Raw genomic sequence first — 26,349 nt, forward strand, 5'->3', positions numbered from 1 at the left:
GGAGATTTGGGGATGAGGGTCAGTGCTGAGAAATGAGGGTCAGGGTCGGGAGACAAGGGTCAGGGTCGGGAGACAAGGGTCAGAGGAGGAGGACATGAGGGTCCAGAGGCGTGGGGTCAGAACAGGGGGGTCATAGGTCAGCATCAGGAGACGAGGGTTGGGGGTCATAGGTCAGCGTTGGGAGATGTGGGGTCACAGGTCAGCGTTGGGAGATGTGGGGTCACAGGTCAGCGTTGGGAGATGTGGGGTCACAGGTCAGCGTTGGGAGATGTGGGGTCACAGGTCAGCGTTGGGAGATGTGGGGTCACAGGTCAGCGTTGGGAGATGTGGGGTCACAGGTCAGCGTTGGGAGATGTGGGGTCACAGGTCAGCGTTGGGAGATGTGGGGTCACAGGTCAGCGTTGGGAGATGTGGGGTCACAGGTCAGCGTTGGGAGATGTGGGGTCACAGGTCAGCACTAGGCACAGCTCACACCCCCCAGGCCGCCTCTCACCGTCCTCTTCCCAAAAACATCCAGCCTCCTCTGTTGCATCACATTGAAAGCGTCACCGGCAAGAGCCCAGCCTGTACTGACAGAGCGATGCCCGGATGCCCCCGGACCTGCCGGGACAGGCTGTAGAGGAGGCGTCGCAGGGACAGCATGCTGCCTGATGACACCCGGCACTGGGTGACCCGCTAGAGGGGATAGAAAGAACCGCGGCCATGTGACTGGGGTGAGAGCTGACGTCATGGTAACATGTAACCTCTGGAGAGAGGGCAGGAACTAGGAATGTGTGGTGGGGAGGGAGGGAGGACAGGACACGGTGCACAGAGCTGACACTCAGTGTGATATTGGAGGGGAGGAGCAGAAGAGAGGAGAGGACTGCGGCGCGCCGCGCCAGGATATCCCCGTAATGGGCGGGGCCTCGTCCCATTTTCGGCTCAATTATCAGCAAGATTTCTCTTTCGGCAAATTGCCGAAAAGGCCATTTTCGGTCGATATGTTTCGGCGGCCAAATTTCAGTGCATCCCTAATATGTACCTCATGTTCAATAAGTTCCTAGATTTGCTGGATTTTTTGGTAATCTACCCAAATAAGATTTAATACTCATTATAAAATCTAGTTCTTGGAGTTCTTTAATGGACACATGATTCAGAGAATGGACTCCCTACACGAGGTTTTAGAAACCCCCCCCCAAAAATAAAACCGTGACCAGCCTGGTATAACCCCTCCAACAAGTTTGTTGAAAAGCAATACTAGATCATGAATACAAAGGTGTAGGACATGTGTCCCTTAATGAACTCCAAGAAACAGATTTTATGGACAAAATTACGGCATGAAACCCAACAGCAAGCATTATATTGCAGGTTACAATTCTTAGATGTGACAGCTGCATTCATTTTCTTTATTGGCTCTCTTTCCTTTAGTCTCACCTGGTGATCTGGCCAGTTCTTCAAAAGAACAAGCTTGCTTGCTTTTGTAGCAGTTAGAGGGAGAATACAACCATTTACTACTGAGAGGGGAGCTTGCAATGATCAGATTTTAGGTCTCATGCACACTGGGCGTTTGCCCAGCTTCTCTGGACACTTTTTCTCCTGGCAGGAGAAAAGCTGCATAAAAAACAACAGGCCTATAGCTGTGCTTTGCAAACGCATTTTGATCCATACATGCCTGTAAAAGTGGAGTTTAAGCTTAGTATGCCTGAGGCCTTATGTAAAACCTTTATCCCAAAAGGAAAGAAAATCTGTTGCTGGAATTGCTTATAAAGTGTGAGCTGGAGTTTGGCTTCAATTTGTTAGTGTATCTAATTTTGCTAGTACAGCCAACACCCCCTCCCCCCCCCCCCGATTAACAATGCTGCTGTCCAAAGGTGCTCCTGTGCCACTCTAATACAGGAGTTGTGTTACTGACCAGATGAAAAAAAGGGGAAAAAAGCCTAAAAAAAAAAAAAAAAAAAAAAAAAAGAAATTGAATGTAGCCACCACAGTTAATGATTGATAAGCTGCAATATTTTATATTTTTGGTTTTGGGTCTTAAAAGGGACACACGATTTAGACACTATTGGGATGTACAAAAGTAGTCCAACTGAGGGGTGTGCATTCGCAACACTAACAGGACCACATAAAAGAAATAAATAAATGCTATGAAATTGGGGGCTTCCTGCAACACCAAGAGTTGCCTGAAGCATCTTAAAAACGGAACTAAAGGCACGATTACTTACCTTAGCTCCAACAGTCTGGCACTCATGAGGGGCTTCACCAACATCTTCTCCCAGGGTTCTTCCAGGGGCAAATGTTCGCCCGCTGCAATTGGCTGGTGTGGGAGTACAGTCATCTGGCACACTGGCAGTGTGCCGGAATGTAAACTAATTTAGTGTACATGCTGCAGAGGGTTGCGAACAGGCAGGTAAGTGTACTTTATTGCATGTCTCTTCTGCAATAAAAAGTCTGCCTGGTCGCAGTTTTTTTTTTATTTATATTTGGACTTCAGTTCCCCTTCAAGTTTAAAACTGGCATCCAATGGGGTTTGAACACCCACCTGGTAAAACTTAAACATGTTAATAGAAGACTAGGTGGCATCCAGTTGCTTTATGCCAAAAAAACCCAAAAGGCTTTAAAACTTAGAGTAAGCTGTAAAAACTAATCCCTCCTACCCTTTGCAGCCAAAAATTCCCCTAACTTGAGAGAAGCAATGACAGATAACGCTTTTAGGATTTTAGGTCCAAAATGGGGCGAATATCTCCACTTGGTCTTAGGACAGTGAACAGGTTTGAGTAAAACCCTTTGAGCCCCTCCTCTACAGGAACTGGAACTACCACTCTGTTTGAAGTAGACTTAGGAGGTCCACAATCTGTCAATGCTTGAGATGAAGCTGGAAAACTGAAGGTAGAAATCATGGAGGGGGCAGGGCTAGAAACAATTTTGTAGCCCCCTTGAAATGAAAGCTTGGACGCAGAGGTCCAGAACGTCTCTATCCAGACTGGCACAAGAACGCACAGATGTCTCCCCAATCCAAAGAGTGAAGGGTGTACCTTCATTGTGGGGGCTTCTGGATAGACTTGGGGGGAATTTGGGACCCAAGGCTAGCAATAAAAGGATGACCCAATTTAGACTGAGAATGTCACCTGAGTATCTGTCCAACACACCTTTCTCCATATCTTCCTCAAAGAGGTTAGGAAAAATTAAGGTCATACTCCTAAAAAGATAGAGATGGACCCTATTAACCACCATTGGTTTATGACCAATATGATGGCAACGTGGATGAGCTGGGACATACAAATAAGCTTCTTTGATATCCACAGAAACCAGAAAGTCTTCCTGCTGAAGGAAAGCTATGACAGACCTGGTTGATAACATGCAAAAGGTTTAGGTCCAAATGGACACATTAAAAGGCCCAATGGGGTGGCTACCCCATTTTGATTAGGATCTGTGAAAGGGCTGGAGTGAAACACCTGAAACTTTTCTGCCATAGGAATGAGAGTAATAACACCATGCTCCAAAAAATCTGCAACAGCTGCACGGAGGTTACTACTCCACGCAGAGACACAGACAGGTTGGAAAACAATCGGGGAAAAGGCAAAGAAACCAATTCTAGTTTCTAGACCAGGGGTCTTCAAACTTTCTAAACAAAGGGCCAGTTAACTGTCCTTCGGGGCTTTAGAGGGTTCAGTGGAAATCGAAAATGCCTTGGTATCAGTGGAAGTAAATGGTGCCTCCTCATTGGTTTTAGTGGGAGGAATAGTGCCCCACCTTTGGTGTTAATGGGAAGCATGGTGTCTCATCATTGGTATTAAGCATTGTGCAAACTGTTGGCACTATTTAAATCCTGTAAAATAATAATCAGTGGCAGGACTAGTGGCTTATCCGTGGTGTTAGTGGGAGGAATAGTGGCCCATCTTTGTATTAATTGCAGGAATAGTGCCCCATTATTGGTTTTAGTGGGAAGACTATTACCCCATTGTTGACATCAGCAGGAGAAATGGTGTTCTAGTGATGGTATTTAGGAGAGAAATAGAGCCCCATCACCGATGTGCATGGATGGAATGGTGCCTTGAGGGCCAGATAAAGGCAAGCAAAGGGCCACAGCCAGTCCATGGGCTGCAGTTTGGAGACCACAGTTCTAGACCCTTGAAACCCCATCTCTTGCCAGCGGTCTGAACGAAAAAAAAAAAATACAAAAAGATTCCGCAATCCACACAAACAAGCTGTATGGACGAATCCCATCCCCCGACTCCAGTCGGGACATTGTATTCTGACAGCCACACAAGCCTCTGTCAGAATACACCAATTAGTGGCTGTAGTTGATTGGCTGCAGCAAGCTGATCATCTGAAATGTTCAATTTGTTTCTCCAACAAAAGTAACTTAATCGACTTCTGTGGAGTGGGGATGGCTAGCTTTAGGAAAGGAACTAAATGGACTTCAACAGAGAAGCTGCAGAAAAGCATTTAGTGCATTTTTGCGGCAATTTGTGTTTCCAAACGCATCCCAAAAAGCACTGCAGAAAACGGATCAAACGCAAACTGCATAGGTATGTACCAGGCCTTATTATGGCATTTTAAAACACTGAATATTGGGTTGGAGGTATGAAGGTTCAGTGTTAGGCGTTGGTCTGTAGCACAAGACTCACAGGCTCTGCCTCCAGCCAACCAGCTCACTAATTCAGATGCTGCATTACTGCCATGCTACATGCAGCCTGTTTCCAAAGGATGACCCCTGTGACAGGTGCATGAAATGGTACCGGTATTCTTTTTATATAGGTTTATATTAAAACACACTGAACTGTACAAAAGCATTCTAGAATTACTTTAGATGAGGTAATAAAATCAATGCATGCAAGTATCTGTATGTAAATGCACATCACACACACACAACCATTTACATAATAAATTAGACTTGGTAAACTTTTAGGTTTTTTTTATGAAAAATATTGAGGTGCATGAGCCCAGATTTACCATAAACGTCAAAAGAGGCGATGAAATATTAGTGGAAAACAATGTAATGCAAAAAATAACACAAAACAGCTTATACAAAATCAGGAAAACACACACACAAAACAAAATGGGGAAAAAGACCTGTGGAGTGGAGGATGGAATGACATTGCTCTCAGTAGGGACTGGAATAACAGGGATCACAGGGACAATGGGAGGACAAGGAGCACCAGCATCTGTAGACTAAAAGAAAAAAAATACATTCAAAACAAAAAGTAAAGGCATGATTAGGATAGCAGCCAAGACACAAAATCTGTAACCCCCAACTTTTCATTAATGTGACAATGAATAATATTTACTACAATGATGCATAACAAGAGAAGACTGATTTATCACAGGAACAAACATTACACATGAAACATTTTGCAATTAGGTACGGTGTCATGTGGATAATACATTAACAAGGGTGAAAATGGCTTTCAGGTAATTATAATGGTTTTTGCGAAGTTGTAAAATCATTTCCCTTTCTTCACTTGCCTTTATTAGTATCCCAACTGCTATATAGCAATTTCAGCTTCAGTGGTAAGTTCTCAATTTCTAAGCTTATCTTTGTTTCTCAATGACTCAACCCCACCCAACTCTACCTAAACTAAAAATCCATTATACCCCTTTTAGCACCTGAAAAGTGCTTTCACACTGGGGCAGTGTGCTTGAAGGATGGAAAAGTGCTGCAAGCAGCATCTTTGGGGTTGTGCGGGAGTGGTATATATACCGCTCCTAAACTACCCCTGCCATTGAAATCAATGGGCAGCGCCTACAAAGCGCTTTGGCAGCGACGCTTTTTAAGCCCTTGTTAACCCCTTCTTTGGGGTTAAAAGCGCCCTGTTCCCGCCCGCATGGCGCTAGAACTAGCGGCGCTTTACTACTAGCGCTCAGGCGGTCTGAGTGTGAAAGTAGCCTTAAAAGGTGACTGTAAAAGTAGCCTTAAAAGGTGACTGTAAATACTCAGTTTGCAAAACAACCCATTCAGTTTAAAATTGAAATGAAAAGCAAAACATTTGTGTATGGATATAAAAAAAAAAAACCCACCACATTATAAATGCATCTTTTTCTCTTTAAGGCCCCATTCAAATGGGGGGGTGGGGGCATCGGCGGTACAACAGCGCTATTTATAGCGCTGCTGTACCGTCGTTCTTGCAGCGGTATTCAGCCACTAGCGGTTCGGTTTTAACCACCGCTGGCGGCCGAAAAAGGGTTAAATCCGCTCATACAGCGCGGCTATAGCCGCGGTATTACCGCGGTATAGCCGCGCTGTCCCATTGATTTCAATGGGCAGGAGCGGTTTAGGAGCGGTGAAAACACCGCTCCTTCCCCGCTCCAAAGAAGTGGCTCGCAGGACTTTTTTTACCGTCCTGCGAGCGCACCGCTTCAGTGTGAAAGCCCTCGGGCTTTCACACTGAACAAACAGCGGAGGCTGTTTAGGGGCGGTTTTCAGGCGGTATTTTTAGCGCAATACCGCCTGAAAACCGCTCCAGTGTGAAAGGGGCCTAAGTGATCACATTCCCGCTGTTCTCAGCTGAATAAGAGATGGGGAGAGGAGAAACAGCAGTCCACTGATCTTTTCAGTGAAAGGCTGTGCAGGGGGCGGTGTGTCAGGACAAGTCTGATCATTGGAGAGCAGGCTGAGTTCCCAGCACAGATATAGAACTGACCACAGTGTGCTTACAATGGTCAGTTAATTGGAAAGCAGAGGGACTGGAAGAAACACCAGGAATTTCACACAAAGGAAGCAATACAAAAAACAGGATACTTTTTTATACAAGTACATGGCACAGCAGGCACATTTTAGGGATATGAAATGCTGGGGTAACAAACGCTTTAAGAAATCCCAAACACGCAAATGGAAGGTGAAAAGACAGGCATTAGAATCAGTCACTGCTTTCCCCTCACTTAACCACTTCAGCCCCGGACCATTATGCTGCATAAGGACCAGAGGACTTTTTCCAATTTGGCACTGCGTCGCTTTAGCTGCTAATTGCGCGGTCATGCAATGCTGTACCCAAATGAAATTTGCGTCCTTTTCTTCCCACAATTAGAGCTTTCTTTTGATGGTATTTGATCACCTCTGCCGTTTTTATTTTTTGCGCTATAAAACGGAAAAAATGATATTTTCTACTTTTTGTTATAAAAAAAAAATCCAATAAACTCAATTTTAGTCATACATTTAGGCCAAAATGTATTCGGCCACATGTCTTTAGTAAAAAAAATGTCAATAAGCGTATATTTATTGGTTTGCGCAAAAGTTATAGCGTCTAAAAACTAGGGTACATTTTCTGGAATTTACACAGCTTTTAGTTTATGACTGCCTATGTCAGTTCTTGAGGTGCTAAAATGGCAGGACAGTACAAAACCCCCCAAATGACCCCATTTTGGAAAGTAGATACCCCAAGGAAATTGCTGAGAGGCATGTTGAGCCCATTGAATATTATTTTTTTTGTCCCAAGTAATGGAATAATGACAAAAAAAAAAATTTACAAAAAGTTGTCACTAAATGATATATTGCTCACACAGGCCATGGGCATATGTGGAATTGCACCCCAAAATACGTTTAGCTGCTTCTCCCGAGTATGGGGATACCACATTTGTGGGACTTTTTGGGAGCCTAGGCATGGTGAGTATTTTGCAGCTCTCATTTGTTTTTGAAAATGAAGAAAGACAAGAAAAAAAATTTTTTTTTTCTTTTTTCAATTTTCAAAACTTTGTGACAAAAAGTGGGGTCTGCAAAATACTCAATATACCTCTCAGCAAATAGCTTGGGGTGTCTACTTTCCAAAATGGGGTAATTGGGGGGGGGTGTGCCACCTGGGCATTCCATGGCCTCCGAAACTGTGACAGGCAGTGAAGAGTGAAATCAAAAATTTACGCACTTAGAAAGCCTGAAGGCGGTGCTTGGTTTTTGGGGTCCCGTACGCGGCTAGGTTCCCAAAAAGTCCCACACATGTGGTATCCCTGTACTCAGGAGAAGCAACAGAATGCATTTTGGGGTGTAATTTCACATATTCCCATGGCATGTTTGAGCAATATATCATTTAGTGACAACTTTGTGCAAAGAAAAAAAAAAAAATTTGTCTCTTTCCCGCAACTTGTGTCACAATATAAAATATTCCATGGACTCGACATGCCTCTCAGCAAATAGCTTGGGGTGTCTACTTTCCAAAATGGGGTCATTTGAGGGGGGGGGGTTTGAACTGTCCTGGCATTTTATGCACAACATTTAGAAGCTTATGTCACACATTACCCACTCTTCTAACCACTTGAAGACAAAGCCCCTTCTGACACTTTTTGTTTACATGAAAAAATAATTTTTTTTTTGCAAGAAAATTACTTTGAACCCCCAAACATTATATATTTTTTTAAAGCAAATGCCCTACAGATTAAAATGGTGGGTGTTTCATTTTTTTTTTTTTCACACAGTATTTGCGCAGCGATTTTTCAAATGCATTTTTTGGGGAAAAAAAACACACTTTTTTAAATTTTAATGCAATAAAACACACTATATTGCCCAAATGTTTGATGAAATAAAAAAGATGATCTTAGGCAGCGTACATGGATACCAAACATGACATGCTTTAAAATTGCGCACAAACGTGCAGTGGCAACAAAATAAATACATTTTTAAAAGCCTTTAAAAGCCTTTACAGGTTACCACTTTAGATTTACAGAGGAGGTCTACTGCTAAACTTACTGCCCTCGATCTGACCTTCGCGGTGATACCTCACATGCATGGTGCAATTGCTGTTTACATTTGACGCCAGACCGACGCTTGCGTTCGCCTTAGCGCGAGAGCAGGGGGGGACAGGGGTGCTTTTTTTTTTGCTTTTTTATCTTATTTTTAAACTGTTCCTTTCATTTTTTTTTTTTTAAATCATTTTTATTGTTATCTCAGGGAATGTAAATATCCCCTATGATAGCAATAGGTAGTGACAGGTACTCTTTTTTTGGAAAAAATTGGGGTCTATTAGACCCTGGATTTCTCCTCTGCCCTCAAAGCATCTGACCACACCAAGATCGGTGTGATAAAATGCTTTCCCAATTTCCCAATGGCGCTGTTTACATCCGGCAAAATCTAAGTCACGAAATGCTCGTAGCTTCCGGTTTCTTAGGCCATAGAGATGTTTGGAGCCACTCTGGTCTCTGATCAGCTCTATGGTCAGCTGGCTGAATCACCGGCTGCATTCTCAGGTTCCCTGTTGAGACAGGAGAGCCAGAGAAAAACACGGAAGACGGTGGGGGGGCATTCCCTCCCACTGCTTGTAAAAGCAGTCTAGAGGCTAATTAGCCGCTAGGATCGCTTTTACATGAAAGCCGACCGCTGGCTGAAAAGAATGATACCAAGATGATACCTAAACCTGCAGGCATCATTCTGGTATAACCATTCAAAGTCGTGAATGGCGTACCTGAAGACAAAAAAATGGTTAACAATAAAGCACAGCAAACAGTAAAGTATAAAAAATTGCATACCTGAAAAGCAAAAATGATAAAACATAATAACAATAAAACATTGCAGAATAGAATACAGTAAAAAAGAGCAGAACAATAGAGAGAGAATAGAGAGAGAGAGAGAACAATAAAACGACAACTATTTTTTTTTATTTTATATATTTTTTTGTGTTTTTTTTTTACACTGTTTTTGTAACTGTAACTTTTATAACAGTAACCGATTCCAGATTCGGGTCTCTCAAAATGCGATGGCATCTTGGGAGACCCTGTGAAAGTGTGCCTAGTCTGTGCAATGCTGTACCCTACGGCTAACACTCAACTAGTGCATGGTAGCGTTCAAAACATTCACCAATGCAAAGATCAGGATTGTCAGGACAGGAGGGACAATAATAGCGGGTGTCACGCCTATATCCGCACTTGCTGCAGACACATCTTTTTTGGGGGGTTCGTTGGGTGGGGGTACTCGGGAGGACATAAAGAAAATACCTCTCATGCAGCCGACTGCATTTGGTTGGGGATGTGAATGGGGGAAGTACGGGCGCTGCAGAAGTGGTGGGTTCCCAATTAGGATTGGCGAATGCAGCAGGAAGGGCATTATGGGCACGACGGGCCTGTTTGTCTTCTTCTTGGTGGCAGTGGGACACTACTTGTGCTTGCCACCTCACCAGCTTGAACTGCACTTATGGGACTCGCCACGTCACCACGTGTTACTGCAGTGCTGGTTTGACTACGACCGGGGTGTACTAGGCCGCTGGTGCTTGCCAGTTCACCAAAACGCTACCAAAAAAACTGTTAGCGATCGCAGGGATCAGGCCTGACTCTGCGAACGTTGCAGTTATGCGTTTAGCGTTTTGTGACAGTGATCGATCGATACTGCACTTGGGTGGGCTGGGCTGGGACGGGCGGAGGGGCAAAACGCAGGTGCTAGCAGGTATCTGGGCTGATCCCGCTAACACTGCGTTTTTGGGAACCCTAAACTGCTGGGGACGCTAGTATAGATCTGATCGGATCAGATATTGATCCGTTCAGATATTATACCACTAAGGGAGGTGTACGGTGCGTGCGTGGGTGTTAGCGCTACTGGCGCTAACCTGACGCTGCTTGGGGCTGGTGCTTACCAGTTCACCAAAATGCTACCAAAAAAACTGTTAGCGATCGCAGGGATCAGGCCTGATTCTGCGAACGCTGCAGTTATGCGTTTAGTGTTTTGTAAGTGACAGTGATCGATCGATACTGCACTTGGGTGGGCGGAGGGGCAAAACGCAGGTGCTAGCAGGTATCTGGGCTGATCCCGCTAACACTGCGTTTTTGGGAACCCTAAACTGCTGGGGACGCTAGTACAGATCTGATCGGATCAGCTATTGATGCGTTCAGATACTATACCACTAAGGGAGGCGTATGCTGCGTGCGTGGGTGTTAGCGGTACTGGCGCTAATCTGACGCTGCCTGGGGCAACGCATATCACCGCCGGGCGATCAGGGGGCTAAACCTTTATTAGGTAATAAACGGCGGGTGCCCTGACACTATAAAAAAATAAACGAATTAACCAGCGCCACCCGTAACGGTTATACGGTGATCAGTGGTGAAAGGGTTAACTAGGGGGCAATCAAGGGGTTAAAACCTTTATTAGGTAGTATATGGGGGTCCCTGTCGCTGACGGTGAACCTAAATATTTACGTCCCTAACTAGCGTCACCAGCGACACTAATACAGCGATCAGAAAAATGATCGCTTAGCGACACTGGTGACGGGGGGTGATCAAGGGGTTAAAACTTTATTAGGGGGGTACCCTAGACCTAAAGGGGGCTAACATTAACTGCCCTACCACTTTCTAACTGTCACAAACTGACACCATGCAGTAATCAGAAAAAAAAACTGCTTGGTGTCAGTGTGACGGGGGGGGGGGGGGGGGTGGTTTCGGGGAATAAAATATGCCTGGCATGTTCTACTGTGTGTGTGTGTGTTTGTGTACTCACTCAGATGTCTTCTCGCCTCGGCGCCGGAACGGAAACTGCCGAGCCGAGGAGAGAGGACATCACATCCTCTGCCTCTGTGTACTACACAGAGGCAGGGGAAGATCCTCATTGGCTGGGAGCGATCGCGAGGGGGGGCCACAATCGGATGGCCTCCCCCTCATCTCTGATCGCTGCCAGACCAACGGCGGGTGGGGGGGGGGACCTCCCGCCCGCGGGAAGGCAATCACGTACCAGGTACGTGATTTTGCCTGCCCGTGCCATTCTGCTGACGTACATCAGCGTGAGGCGGTCGTCAAGTGGTTAAGCTGGCCATAGATGGTTCGAATCTCAGCCGGTTCAGCAGGGACTGGCCAAAATTCAATCCATCCACGGGCAGACTGATTTACTTAGGTACAACCAGCATGTTGGATTTCTAGCATGCGACTGCCAGCAGATTTACCCGCTAGCAATAGTCATGGTGTTCTCCCAGCTGGGATAGCTCTCCAGTCCACGGCCTGCCTAAAGCCTAGTACACACAGGATAAAATGTCGACTGATTCAATAAAAACTGGCCAACGTGTGTATGGCAGGCGAATCGGCAGGCTTCTGTCGAAGGCTCGTGACTGCAAAAGGTCTGCCGACCGACTCCCAGTCAGCGGTTTCAGCCAATTGCTCAGAACACTGACCGAAGTGCCTGTCCTGAGCCTTCAACAAGTGGTGTGTATGAAGCTTCAGTCTAACTACTTTAGTTTTACACCACCCATCAACGCTGCCTGCCCTCATTCAAAGGGTGATTGGTAGTGTTAACATTCCACGTGTAGTTGAAGCTACCTTTGTGCTCAAGTCAGTGCCGCCTTTCAGAGAGTAACCAGACTTTCCCTGCTCTAAGGCTTTGATGTTGGAGGGAAATGAACTTACTGGTTAGTCACCTGTGCTTCAAAACAGCATTGGTATGCGAGGCACAGGAAATGCAATTCTTTCTGCAGGGGGATCACCTCTCATGCAATATTATGCCTCTGAGCAGCCATACTGAGCAGTTTGGAAAGGGACAATGATGTCATGCTGTCACAGGTATTACAAGTTTAATGCTTGTAATGAATTAAGTACTTAGTACATCATTTTTAACATCTTTAATAAATCCCCAAGGGGACAAAGTATATGTAGTACTCCGTTTTAAGTCCGTTCTTATTAAACCCACTCCAGGAGGGCAAAATCTATATTCAGTAGAGCATTAACCACAAAGACCAGGCTTTTTTGCTGACATTTGTTGTTTACAAGCAAAAATCAGTATTCTTTGCTAGAAAATTACTTGGAACCCCCAAACAATATTTTTTAGCAGAGACCCTCTCTAGGGTCGTTGCAATCGTTTATGTCACACTGTATTTGCGCAGCGGTCTTTCAAGCACAATTTTTGTGGAAAGAAATACACTTGAATTTAAAAAAAAAAAAAAAAAAAAAAATAGTACCGTTAGCCCAATATTTTTGTATGTTACGCCAAGTAAATAGATACCCAACACGTCATGCTTTAAAATTGCGCACACTCATGGAATGTTGACAAACTACAGTGCTTAAAAATCTCTATAGGCAACGCTTTAAAAATTTTACAGGTTACCTCATGTGTGGTTTGAACACCGTTCACATATGCCGGTTTCTTGCCGAGAAAGTTCCCTCGGCAGATAAGTTCCCCCCCTGTACTGCGCAGGCGCAGCGCCCTGCGCAGTACGAACTACTATCAGCTGCCGGAGATAGCCGAAGCACAAAATCTACAATCAGCTGTACACGGCGCCTGCGCCCTGGGTCCAGGTTCCTTCCCCACCATCCAAGTGGACCTAGAGGGGGAATAAAAAAGAGCCGAGCGAAGCGAGGCCATGCCCGAAGCGTGGCGAGCGATGCAAGCCTGCGAGGGGCCCTCTTACAGGCGCCGTGTACAGCTGATTTTCCCCTATTCATCTTCGGCTATTTCCGCCGGATCCTACTGCGCAGGCGCAGCACTTGCCCAGTAGAGGGGGGTCCTTATCAGCCGAGCGGAACTTTCTCGGCAGAACACCGGCATGACTTACGTATGCAATCGCTTTTGAGCGTGAGTGCGGAGGGATGGGGCACGTTAAAATAAAATAAATTCTTCCTTATTTCACCTTTTATTTTACAATGTTCCTTTATTTTTTTTGGATCACTTTTATTCATATTACAAGGAATGTAAACATCTCTTGTAATAGACATAAGCATGACAGGTCCTCTTTATGGAGAGATCAGTGTTCAAAAAGATATATACACATATATACACAGTGGGTAAAATAAATATTAAACACGTCACCATTTTTCTAAGTAAATATACTTCTATGCTATCTAGGTGCTATTGACATGACATTTTCACCACATGTCGGTACCAAACCATGCGATCCATACAAAGAAACCGAAACAAATAAGTTCAGAAATGAAGTTATGTGTAATAAAATGGAATGACACAGGGGAAAAGTACTGAACACGCTAACTGAATTGTAATACTTCATATAAAAAAAAAAAACTTAGTTGGTAATGACCGCTTCAAGATGCCACCTGTATGGAGAAACTAGTCGCATGCATTGCTCAGATGTGATTTTGGCCCATTCTTCCTCACAAACAGTTCTCAAACCTTGAAGGTTCCGTGGGCCTTTTCTATGAGCTCCGATCCTTAGTTCTTTCCATAGATTTTCTATTGAATTCAAGTCAAGTGATTGGCTGGGCCAGTCTAGCAGCTTTATTTTCCCTTTGAAATCAATTAAGAGTTTCCTTGGCTTTGTGTTTGGGATCATTGTCTTGCTGAAATGTCCACCCTCGTTTCATCTTCATCATCCTGGGAGATGACAGCAGATTTTTATCAAAAATGTCTTGGTACATTTTTCCATTCATCCTTCCTCCAAACGATATGACGTTTGCCAGTACCGTATGCTAAAAAACAGCCCTACACCATGATGTTTCCACCTCCAAACTTCCCTGTTTGTATGGTGTTTTTGGGGTGATGTGCAGTGCCCTTTGACCTCCAAACATGGTGTGTTTTATGGCATCCAAAGAGTTCAATTTTGCTCTCATCTGACCAGACTATATTCTCCCAGTATTTCACCGGCTTGTCTAAATGTTGTGCAAACTTTAAACAAGCTTCAACATGCTTTTTCTTCAGCAATGGAGTCTTGCGTGGTGAGAGTGTATACAGGCCATGGCGGCTAAGTGCATTACTTATGGTTTTCTTGGAAACAATTGTACCTGCTAATTCCTGAAGTTCCCCACAAGTGGTCCTTGGCTCTTGGATAGCTCTTCTGATAATTCTTTTCACTCCTCTGTCAGAAATCTTGCGAGGAGCACCTGGCTGTAGCCGGTTTATGGTTAAATGTTTTTTCCACATCCGGATTATGGCCCCAACAGTGCTCACTGGAACATTCAGAAGTTTAGAAATCTTTCTATAACCAATGGCATCAGTAGGTTTTGCAATAATAAGGTCTTAAAATGGCTCTTTGCTTTTACCCAACATGAGATGTTTCTTGTGTGACACCTTGGTAATTAGAAACCTTTTTTATAGGCTATCAGTTGAGACTGAACCAGCTGATATTAATTTGCACTAACAAGGGGCAGGATTGCTTTTTAATTACGAATACATTTCAGCTGGTGTCTTTGCTTTCCATGCCTATTTACACCTCCCTTTCTTCATGTGTTCAATACTTTTTCCCTGTGTCTTTCCATTTTATTACACAACTTCATTTATTAACTTATTTTGGTTTCTTTGTATGTATGGATTGCAGGGTGGATAAAAATAAATGATTTAAAAAAAAAAAAAAAGAATCGGATGTTTTTGATTTCAATCTGATTTTATTTCGTTATTTAAATCTGATTTTTTTTTATTTTTATTAAATGTAATTTTAGTAAAATGCTTTTGGAGTAAAAATCTAAAGATAGTTTTCCATTTAAAGATTACGTAATAATTTAGTTTGTTCAGCATGAAATGGAGCTTAGTTATGTAGCATAAGGCTGTATATTCTATTCTGGAATATTAAAATTTTTGGTAAACTCATTCAATGGATCCAAGCTCTGCACGCTGAGATGCATTCACACAATATCACAGTAATCATGAGATAAAACAAAGTTCAGGAATATTCCCTTTATCCCATTGGTTTTTCAAATCTATGTACACTACAAACTGTATGATTGAATCAGTTCTGATATTGATGTTTTACTAACCTGACCGCTTAATATTCTAAATAGGAAACCTTAATTTTGTTTAAAATATTATTCTTCTATCTACCAGCAAGAATAAGTCCTTACATTTAAATAGCACCTGTCATTTCAGATCCATCGTGGCAGCGCCTGTTAGCGGGCATCCAGTTACATGCTGCCGCCACGTCCCTCACCTTATGTCACTGCCGCCTCACCAGACACCTCATTAAAGTGAATGGGACTGTCGGTGAATCAACAGCGGGTCAGAGGAGGAGCCGCTGCGGGAGAGAGATGGCAGTTGCTTTTTAAAATTATGATTAAAATCAAGTTGATTTAAATCAGGCCTTTTTACTAGTGATGTAAATTGTTATTTAAAATAGCCTTGATTTAAATCAAATCCACCCTGATGGGTTGTTACCGACATGTGGTGAACATTTCATGTCAATAGCAGCTTTAGAAATATATTTACCTAGACAAATGGTGTGCGTGTGTGGGGTGGGGGTGTATGTGGGTGTGTGTGGTGGCGGGTGGGGGTGGTTATATATTATAATAATAATTAAAAATAAAATATATATATATATATATATATATATATATATATATATATATACACATATATACATATATATATACATATATATACACACACACACACACACACATACACATATATACACACACACTGTATTTATTGGCGTATAACACTCACTTTTTCACCATGAAAATCGGGTGCAAATAGTGCGTGCGTGTTATACGCCAATACTTCAGTTTTAGCTGCCTCGGAGGGGACAGGGAGGGGGGGCTGGACGAGCACCGTCAGATTACATAACGTGAGAATCTCCTGTTTACTTGGCGGCCTCTGTAATAGGAACTCCCGTCTCCTGGGCCGCCATTGGCAATTGACAATATTTGGGTGGGTAACGGTGCTGTCCTGAAAGACTCCTGGAAAAAACGTTACCGGTAGGTAACTTCGATTTTCCCTCTTTCGTCTTTCAGGACAGCACACTTGAGAGGATAGGCGAGCACTTACCCTAGGGACTACTGCCTGCAGAACTTTATGCCCAAACGCCTGGTCCTGGGCAGACAATAAGTCCAGTCTGTAGTGCTTGACCACGTTGCTGCTCTGCAGATCTGAACGGGTGTAGCACCAGCCCACTCTGCTTGTGACGCTGCCATAGCCCTAGTGGAATGAGCCCTAATACCCTCCGGAACTTCCACCCCCTTTGCTATATAGGCCTGACTGATAGTCAATCTTAGCCATCTGGCTATAGTGTGTCTAGAGGCTTTAGAACCCATCCTTGCCCCTGAAAAAGAAACAAAAAAGGAGTCTTTTTAAACTGCTCCGTAACCTCCAGGTACTTTAATGCACATCTTCTGACATCTAATTTGTGGAAGACCTGCTCCTTCACAGGATTTGAGCAAAAAGTGGGTAAACAAATTTCCTGGTTTCTATGAAATTCCGAAACCACCTTTGGAAAAAAGGCTGGATCGGTTTTAAAAATAATCCTATCTGGAAAAACTTGAAAGAAAGGTGCCCTCCTAGAGAGGACTTGTAGCTCACTAACCCTCCTTGCAGTAGTGATGGCTACAAAGAAAACTGTCTTGAGGGTTAAAAACTTCACCGCACAAGACTCAATAGGTTCAAAAGGACCTTCTGTGAGGGCCTGCAATACTAAGGACAGATCCCATACCGGAAAGGGGCGAGAGCTGACTGGTCTCTGCCTTCTTAAAGCTCTAAAAAAAACCTGGATATCCAGGGATTTATTGCTAGCTGTTGTTCAAGGAATACACTTAAAGCCGACACCTGACTTTTCAGTGTACTAAGTGCCAACCCCTTATCTGCCCCACTCTGTAGGAACTCTAGTACTGCTACTGGTCTGCAAACATTAAAGGAGCTCTCTGTGCACCAAGAATTGAATTTCTTCCAGACCTTCAAATAGATTCTGCGCGTCTCTTCTTTCCTAGAATTTAGAAGAGTTGTTACCAATCCTTCGGAAAACCCCTTACTTCTCAGCAAGCCCTCTTCAGTAGCCAGGCAGCCAGATTCCACCTCTCCACCTGAGGGCAGCAGACTGGGCCTTGATAGAGTAGATCCTCCCTGACCGGTAGAATCCAGGGTGGTTCCACCGCCAGTTTCTTTAGGACCGAGAACAATGGCCTCCTGGGCCAGTGTGGAGCTATCAAGATCAGGGTCGTGTCCTCTAACTGGAATTTTCTCAAGACCGCAGGCAACAGAATCGGAGGGGGGAAGGCATAGCATTTGGAAAAATGCCAGCTCTGAGACAGAGCGTCCACCCCTATCGCCCCGTCCCATCGGTGTAGGGAGAAAAAGAGGGGGTCCTTCGCGTTTTCCCCTGAAGCGAAAAGGTCCACACATGGGATCCCCCATTTCTCGATAATCATCTTGTAGATGACTTGACTGAGGACCCAAATCGCTTTCCCTCAACTTCCTCCAGCTGAGGAAGTCTGCTCTCTGATTTAATCCCCCCTTCAGGTGAACAGCTGATAGTGAGAGTACCGTGACCTCGGCCCAACTGAAAATAATTTCCGTCAGACCCCAAAGGGAACTGCTTCTGGTGCCCCCTGTCGGTTTACATAAGCAACTGCTGAGGAATTGTCTGAGCGGATCTGCACTTGATGTCCCTGAAGCTCCTGTTGGAAAGCCCTGAGGGCCAGAAAAATGGCCCTCAGTTCCCTCCAGTTCGAGGACTGCACCGCGTCCTCGATTCCCCAGGAACCCTGCGCCAGACTCGCCCCCAGGTGTGCTCCCCAACCTGTGCCGCTTGCGTCTGTTATCACAATCTTGGACACCGGCAGAACGCACTGCAGACCCTGCGATAGGTTTGCTGCCTTTCTCCACCAACACAGGGATCTCTTCACCCGTACAGGAATGGAGACTGCCGAGTTCAAGGACTTCTGAGTGCGGTCCCAAATTTTCAGAATGAACCACTGTAAAGGGCGGAAGTACAATCCTGCCCACTTTACAGCTGGGAGGGCAGCTGTCAGCAACCCCAAGGCTGACATGGCTCTTCTTATGGTGATCTGGTGATTGCCCTGCAGAACTGCCAAGGCTCTGTCTATTTTGGTAATATTCTCTTCGGGAAGGAAAACTCTCCTCTGGGTTGAGTCCAGGATGTAACCTAGAAATGTAATCCTCTGGGATGGAACCAGGCTGGACTTCTCCAAATTTAGGAGCCATCCCAGATGTTCCAGAATACTCCTTGCTAACTGCAAATCCTGGACCAGCTGCTCCGGGGAGGGAGCGAAAAGGAGCAGGTCGTCCAGGTATGCGATTACTGAAATTCCCTGAAGGCGCATAATGGCAAGAACTTCCACCAAAACTTTGGTGAATATCCGGGGCAAAGAGGAGAGCCCAAATGGGAGGGCTTGGAACTGCAGATGCACTACTTCCTCCCCAGACCTTACCGCCAGCCTGAGGAATTTCTGACTGTCCTCGGCGATCAGAATGTGCAGATAGGCGTCCCTTAGATCTATGGACGCCATGTAGCAATTCGGAGGAAGTAGTGTTTTTACAGAAAAAATTGAATCCATCCGAAACTTTTTGTAGGAGATTTATAGGTTCAGGGGTTTCAGGTTCAGGATTAGTCTGAATTTCCCTGAAGGCTTTCGAACCACAAAGATGTGGGAATAGCAACACCTGCCTATTTCTCCGGATGGAACACGTGATATTACATCCTGCCTTTCTAGGTCCTCCAGAGAGGCTATTAATGCCGCTGCCTTCTCCACGCACTTTGGCAAGTCCGCAAGTCAGCAGCCTGTGTGGGGGGGACTTGAGAATTCTAATCTGTACCCCCTCCTTACGATCCCTAGAATAAACTGATTGGAGGTAACTGACTCCCACTGTGGGAGGAAAGCCCCCAGTCTTCCTCCCACTGGGGTTAACCTGTCATTGGGGCTTTCGGGGCTGTTCAGGAGGCTGAAAAATTGCTCCCCCGCGCCCTCTGCCCTTGTTGGTCCAGACTTTTTTCTGAGACTCTGCGCTAAGAAAATTAAACTTCCTTTGTGAGTCTTCTTTTTAGGCTGTTCTCCCAACTTTTTCTTTAAGGGGAAGGCCTTCTTTCTATCGGCCGTTCGATCAAGAACCGCCTCCAGATCTGGACCGAACAGCAAGTCCCCCGTAAAAGGGACTCCGCAAAGCTTGATTTTTGAAGCATTGTCCCCCTGCCAGGTCTTTAACCAAAGAGCTCGCCTGGCTGAGTTGGCCAAAGCAGAAGATCTAGCAGACATGCGGACCAATTCTGTTGAGGCGTCAGCAATGTATGCGATCCCCTTCAAAAGCATTGGGAAGGAGGAGAGAATCGTCTCCTTAGCAGTCCCAGCTTCAATATGAGCTTTTATATGTGTTAGCCAGTGCTCCATGTTACGTGCCACCACTGTGACGGCCATGGCAGGCTTAAGGTTGCCTAGAGAGGAATCCCAGGACTTTCTAAGTAGAGAATCCATCCGTTTGTCAATGGGGTCTGCTAGCACGCATATAACGCCAAGTCTGTTTTTCTGGATACCTGAGAGAAGGCTGCATCCAGTCTAGGTGACTTGTACAAAGGACCAGGTGCGACATCTTGCTGTGCTGGCAGAGGACTGGCTGGGGGCTGTATAGTCTGAAAATTTTCAAACAATGCTTTGAAAGATTGAAAAGTGCTGGAAAGCTCCTTAACAGAAGCTGCCAGGTCAGAGCTCTGTTCCATAGAGTGTTCCTTAACTAAGCCTTCAATGCATTTACTGCACAAAACCTTCCCCCAGGACTCTCCTAAAGTACTCCTACATGATGGGCACTTTCTTTTGGACACATGTAAGGGCTTGGTCTTTTCCATAGGTTTGTCCTGAAATGACAAAACAAGCTCCGGCATCACCAAGTCTTTTTTTTTTTTTAAATAAAAACCATGTGACCAACACCAGGAGTGCGCCCCCCCAGGACCAACCACCACCAGGGTCCCAGACATGCCTCTCCTCCCCTCTGACCACTAAGAGGGGGGTTCACCCGTGGAGCTAAGTGAGAATAAGGTAAGGGAACACCACCCCAGGGTTCCACTTACCTTAGTGTGGCTGGTGCTGGCGTCACCCGGCACAGAACGGGAACCATCCGCCTCTGACATCCCTCTGGCCAGGGGAGTGGTCCGCCTCAGGATGCTCCTCTGGCTGACACTCCAGCCTTAATGGAGCCCGCACCAGCCGTCGCGCTGTTCGTTCATCCGTCCCGCGGCCGGAAGCGGAAGCCGTGGGTCAAATGGAAGTGCCCTCCCCGCCGGAAATGACGTCGCCCATCATCCGACTCAGCGCTGAGCTCCATGCTGACTCTCAGAGTGAAGGGGATCTGGACACTTCTGCACTGCCCTCCCCAGGCAGCGGAGAAACGAACCCCCAGGCCTCCACATTCCCCAAGGAAGGACAGGGAGCGCAATGCCACAGCAGGTAACCAGACTCCCCATCCGTGCTGCTGTGTATGAGAGACCTCTGTCTCTCCCTTCCAGGATCGTACCGGCCTCAGCCTCACCAGCTGAAATAGCCCAGGTTCCTAGCGATGTCTCCCTTCTGGAGGAAACACCAAAACTGACGGGCTGAAGGAAAGGGGCGACCTAAAAGTCTGGTGGAGGCGGTGTTTCCTAAGAGGGGAGGAGCCGAGGTCTCAAGTGTGCTGTCCTGAAAGACGAAAGAGGGAAAATATGTTCTGTCACTGTACTAATGACACTGATTGGGAAGAGGTAACATCAGGGGCGATCAAAGGGTTAATTGTGTTCCTAGCCAGAGTTTGTGGATGAGGTGCTTTTACTAAGGGAAGGCATTGATCCATGTCCCTGATTTGCAGGAACACAGGATCTATGCCTTCCCTACTGACAGGACAGCAATCTGCCTCGTTTACATAGGCAGACTGCCACTCTGTGTACTGAACGATCAGTGGGTGCCGGCGGACACTGAGACCACGGTGCCCAGTGATCAGTGCATAATCACAGCAGGAGCGAGCCGCCAGCAGAGCACATTCGCACCTGCTAAACAGAAGTGCGGGATTACACATATATATACATACACACACGATCCTGTGCGCAACCGCTATAGGGCGGTTGGTAAGTGGTTAAAGCTAGCCATACACTGGCCAAAATTTGCTTAGTGGCTAGCCCTGTTGGCCCTCTCCTGCTCCACATCCTTTGATTGAAAGTTGAAGGAGCCATGCAAAAAACTATAGGACAGACAGCAGCTGTATCCAATTGGATAGCAATACCCCAGCAGGGGGATTCATCCATCAGCGCACTGTAGCATACCGGTAGTTGGGAGGAATGTGTTAGACTATTTATTCAGCACATAGGCTGAATGAAACAAATGCAATATTGTAAGGTCCAGCTTTAGTTCCTAGATTACAAGCCTTTACACTAAAAAAACTGAACTGACAAAGTGCACTATGGAAGTCATATCAAACATTAATATAAAATACCTGCTTACTGACTATATACTGATTTTGTACACTTACAATTTAGCCATGTATAAAATTTAAAATGATTACATTTTCATCTTTTATACAAAACATGAAAACTATTTAGAGAAATTGATTTATGCTTTAAATTTCAAAATTTTACTCACCAGTTGCCTTATATCAACTATGACAGAGCCAAAGCAGTAAGGTTACAAAGCATACAATGAGCTATAGTTTTGCACATATGCTGAGACAAAAGCATCCTTTGCTATGCATGGGAAAAATTCTAGATAAATTGTTGCTCTGTTTAGGCAATTTCCATTTTGTAACAAGCTACATGCACTAAGTGAGTGCACGTAGTACCTTTATTTAAATATCTGATCAAAAATGTTACCAGACGCCTAAAACTGCTTGTAAAGTAATATTAGTTATCATAAATGTAAATTAGCCACAAAAAAATACAACATTCAGTAAGACACCGTTTCATAAAAATACAAAAAACGCAGACTAGTTTAGATGGGACAATGCAGAGAGATTACATGTGCATGTCTTCACTATACTATACCTGCCACTATAGCCATTACCTAGGAATAAGAAGAGCAACAAGAAGTCATACCTTCACAAAAGAATAATTTGACCAGGAGCCATCAGACCACCAGCCACTCGTAGCTTTAACCTTGGCTGTGCTTCTAGTTGGACTTTTTTTTACACTGTCTCGCAGATTAGTAAATTTGCCTTTGCTCTTAGAGGAAGCAGGCAAGGTTGAAGAGCTGTATGATCTCTGCATACACATTTGTTGCAATGGCTGGCGGATGCGCTGCATTGAAGAATGCTGTACTTTTTGATGCATTTCCACTGTACTTCTAGAAATACTTGTCATGGCAAAAGTCTTCAAATCAGGATCTTTTAGGTTCCGATATATCTACCATGTACGTATTAAGAGACCCAGAGGAACAAAAAAATGCATATATATTCCACAAAAAGGCATTTAAAAAAAAAATGAAAAAAAGACAGTTACCGAGGTCGGAAAACCAAAATACAAATACTTCTGTAGCACACTTACTCGTTCGTTAATTAAACTCCACTGCTGGAATGAAAAAAGGACAGCCCCATTTCTAAGCATGAACAATCAATTCCCAGTAAAGATTAAAATGTGGCATACAAAAGGTCAGATAAGTGACAAACCAATGCATAGAGGCATCAAACACAATTTAAACACTATTGCCAACTAAACAAAAAAAAGAAAAACAGCTTTCCCACAATTTAAGTAAATACTGTTTGAAGCCATAGTCACGATTAAAATAAATAAAATGGGAAAGCTGCAAATAAAATGTTATACCTTCAAAATAAAGAGCAGGTTCTTGCCAAATGTAGTCCTATACTGCATTCATTTCAAATAAAATGTTCACATTCTAGCTCATAAAGATTTACAAAGATTGTTTGCAGTATTTTCTCTTATTTTAATGTCATTATTTATAGAAGCCTCCTCTCATGCCAATGTATTGTAAAATTTACGCATTTTAAAGCGGAGTTCCAGTCATATTATTGTTTATTAAAAGTCAGCAGCTGCAAAAAGTGTAGCTGCTGATGTAACAGCCACTCACCTGTCCCAGGATCCAGCGATGCAATCACCCACACTGTGTTCTCCCCCTGTCCTCCCTTGGTGGCGCTGGCATCTCTACTATGGGCACCCAGTTGTGACAGCTTGAGGCTTCACAGTCGGGTACCCACTGTGTATTCGCGAGTGGCGCTGCACTCTGACTGGTCCTGAAGTCTTCTAGGACAGGTCATGTGTCCCAGAAGACTTTGGGAGGGAGAGCTTCCGCTTCCGATCGCCTAGGCAACCGGAACGGAAGTGGGAGCAGGTACCTGCCAAAATCAGGTACCTGCTCCTCCCCAAAAGCTCCATTTCAAACAGGAGTTGGGGATGAGGCCTTAAAGTGGAAGTTCCACTTTTGGGTGGAACTCTGCTTTAACACAATAAACCTCTGCTTTGACCATGCAGGGTGAATTTATCAGTGGATACCACGATCCTCACTGTTTTCTCCATAAAACTGCTCAATATCGCTGCCTGATTTTTGAGGCCTAGTCTAAAATTTAGACCATGTGATTGAGTCTGCAGCATCTCATGGAGTACTCTACTTAATACAGCAGGACAGCCAATCAACAGACAAGTCACACTACTGAACCGTCCTCACATTTCGTTTTTTTCTTAAACAACTTTTCACCTTAAGGCCCCTTTCACATGGATGAAAAACGAACATCAATGCATTCCAATGGAAAAACGGACGACAACGGATGATCATCTGTTTATCCGCTTCCGTCAACATCTGTTTTTTTGAACGGATGAAAGCCCCATTTTTCATCTGTTAAAAAAACGGACTGAGCAAACAACGGACAAATGTTTCGTTGTATCCGTTTTTACATTGGTTGTTAAGAGCAACCAGTCACTGTGGGGGGTTTGTGTTGGAGAAAGGCAGGAGAGCAGTATACACAGTGAGGGGGCAGTCTGTACAGACAGGCTCCCTCACTTGCTGCCGCTGACTGTCATTTTCGGCTTTTGAATGTAATAGCTGGCTTTTTTCTCCCCTTAGATTTTGGAGCTGTCATTTGGGGGGGGAGGGCAGTGTGTGCAAGGAGAGGGGCAGGACAGAGCAATATATACAATAAGGGAGCAGTCTGTACAGACAGGCTCCCTCACTTGCCAATGCCGACTGTCACTGTCAGCTTTTAAATGTAATTGCCTGCTTTTTTTTCTATACAGTAAAACCTTGGATTGTGAGCATAATTTGTTCCGGAAATATGCATGTAATCCAAAGCACTTGTACATTAAAGAATTTCCCCATAAGAAATAATGGAAACTCAGATCATTCGTTCCACAACCATTTATTTATAGGTCTTTCAGTTTATAGTCAATATAAAAAAAGATTATAGCAATGTGATAGGTTGTGTAACCATAAAATGTCCATCCACAAATGGCAGCCTCCACAAGGGGATTAGAAGCAAAATCCAGCAGGAGGTACAGAGTATAAAAGAGAAGAGAGGCACCTCCAAGTGTAGCAATATGGTTACATTTAACCACTTCAGCGCCGGAAGATTTGGCTGCTGAATGACCGGGCCATTTTTTGCGATTTGGCACTGCGTCGCTTTAACTGACAATTGCGCGGTCCTACGATGTGGCACCCAAACAAAATTGACGTCCTTTTTTTTCCCACAAATAGAGCTTTCTTTTGGTGGTATCTGATCGCCTCTGGTTTTTATTTTTTGCGCTATAAACCAAAACAGCGACAATTTTGAAAAAAAAAAAATATTTTGTACTTTTTGCTATAATTAATATCCCCTTTTTTTTAAAAAAAGCAAAAAAAAAATGTATTCTACATATTTTTGGTAAAAAAAAAAAAAAAAAAAAAAAATCGCAATAAGTGTATATTGATTGGTTTGAGCAAAAAAGTTATAGTGTTTACAAAATAGGGGATAGATTTATAGCATTTTTATTTATTTTTTTTTTACTAGTAATGGCAGCGATCTGTGGTTTTTATCGGGGCAGCGACAATATGGCGGACACATTGGACATTTCTGACACATTTTTGGGACCATTGGCATTTATACAGCAATCAGTGCTATAAAAAAATGCACTGATTATTGTATAAATGTCACTGGCAGGGAAGGGGTTAACACTAGGGGGCGTTCGAGGGGTTAACTGTTTTTCCCTGGGAGGTGTTTCTAACTGAAGGTGGAGGGGACTGACTAGAGGAAGTGACGGATCGTGGTTCCTAGCTTATAGGAACACACGATTTGTCACTCCTCTCAGAACAGGGAAGTGTGTGTTCACACACACTCGTCCCTGTTCTGTCTCTCCTGCTTGCGATCGCTCGTGGTCGGCAGACATCGCAATCATTGGCCACGAGCATTGGCCGGCAGGTCGGATCGTGCCGACCTGCCGCAGCAAAATGACGGTGGCTGGTCGACAAGCGGTTAATGAAGATACAACATTTAGCAACTCGCATGGCTGATGATTAACCACATCCTATCCAGGCCAATTCTGACATTTCTCTCCTACATGTAAAATTCATAATTTTTTTGCTAGAAAATTACATAGAACCCCGAAACATTATATATGGTTTTTTAGCAAAGACCCTAGAGAATGCAATGGCGGTCGTTGCAACTTTTTATCTCGCACGGCATTTGCGCAGCAATTTTTTGAACATTTTTTTTTTTTTGGGAAAAAAAAAAACAAAACATTAAATTTAGCCCATTTTTTTTACATAATGTGAAAGATGAAGTTATGCCGAGTAAATAGATACCCAACATGTCACGCTGCAAAATTGCACACGCTCGTGGAATGGTGCCAAACTTCGGTACGTAAAAGTCTCCATAGG

General features: G+C 44.4%; 1 protein-coding gene across 5 annotated transcripts in view; it reads right to left on the reverse strand.

Moving 5' to 3' along the window:
- DLG1 (discs large MAGUK scaffold protein 1) overlaps nt 1-26,349 on the reverse strand; it is a gene marked incomplete in the record, with an annotated part of 511,316 nt that overhangs the window by 236,876 nt on the left and 248,091 nt on the right. For 3 of the 5 annotated variants that reach the window (XM_073626325.1, XM_073626326.1, XM_073626328.1), the window contains 1 exon segment: nt 5,053-5,151. In XM_073626325.1, the coding sequence (XP_073482426.1) occupies nt 5,053-5,151 (99 nt within the window). 5 annotated transcript variants of the gene reach the window in all.

The sequence above is a fragment of the Aquarana catesbeiana genome, linkage group LG04 (genome assembly GCF_042186555.1).
Source record: "Aquarana catesbeiana isolate 2022-GZ linkage group LG04, ASM4218655v1, whole genome shotgun sequence".
NCBI lineage: Eukaryota > Metazoa > Chordata > Amphibia > Anura > Ranidae > Aquarana > Aquarana catesbeiana.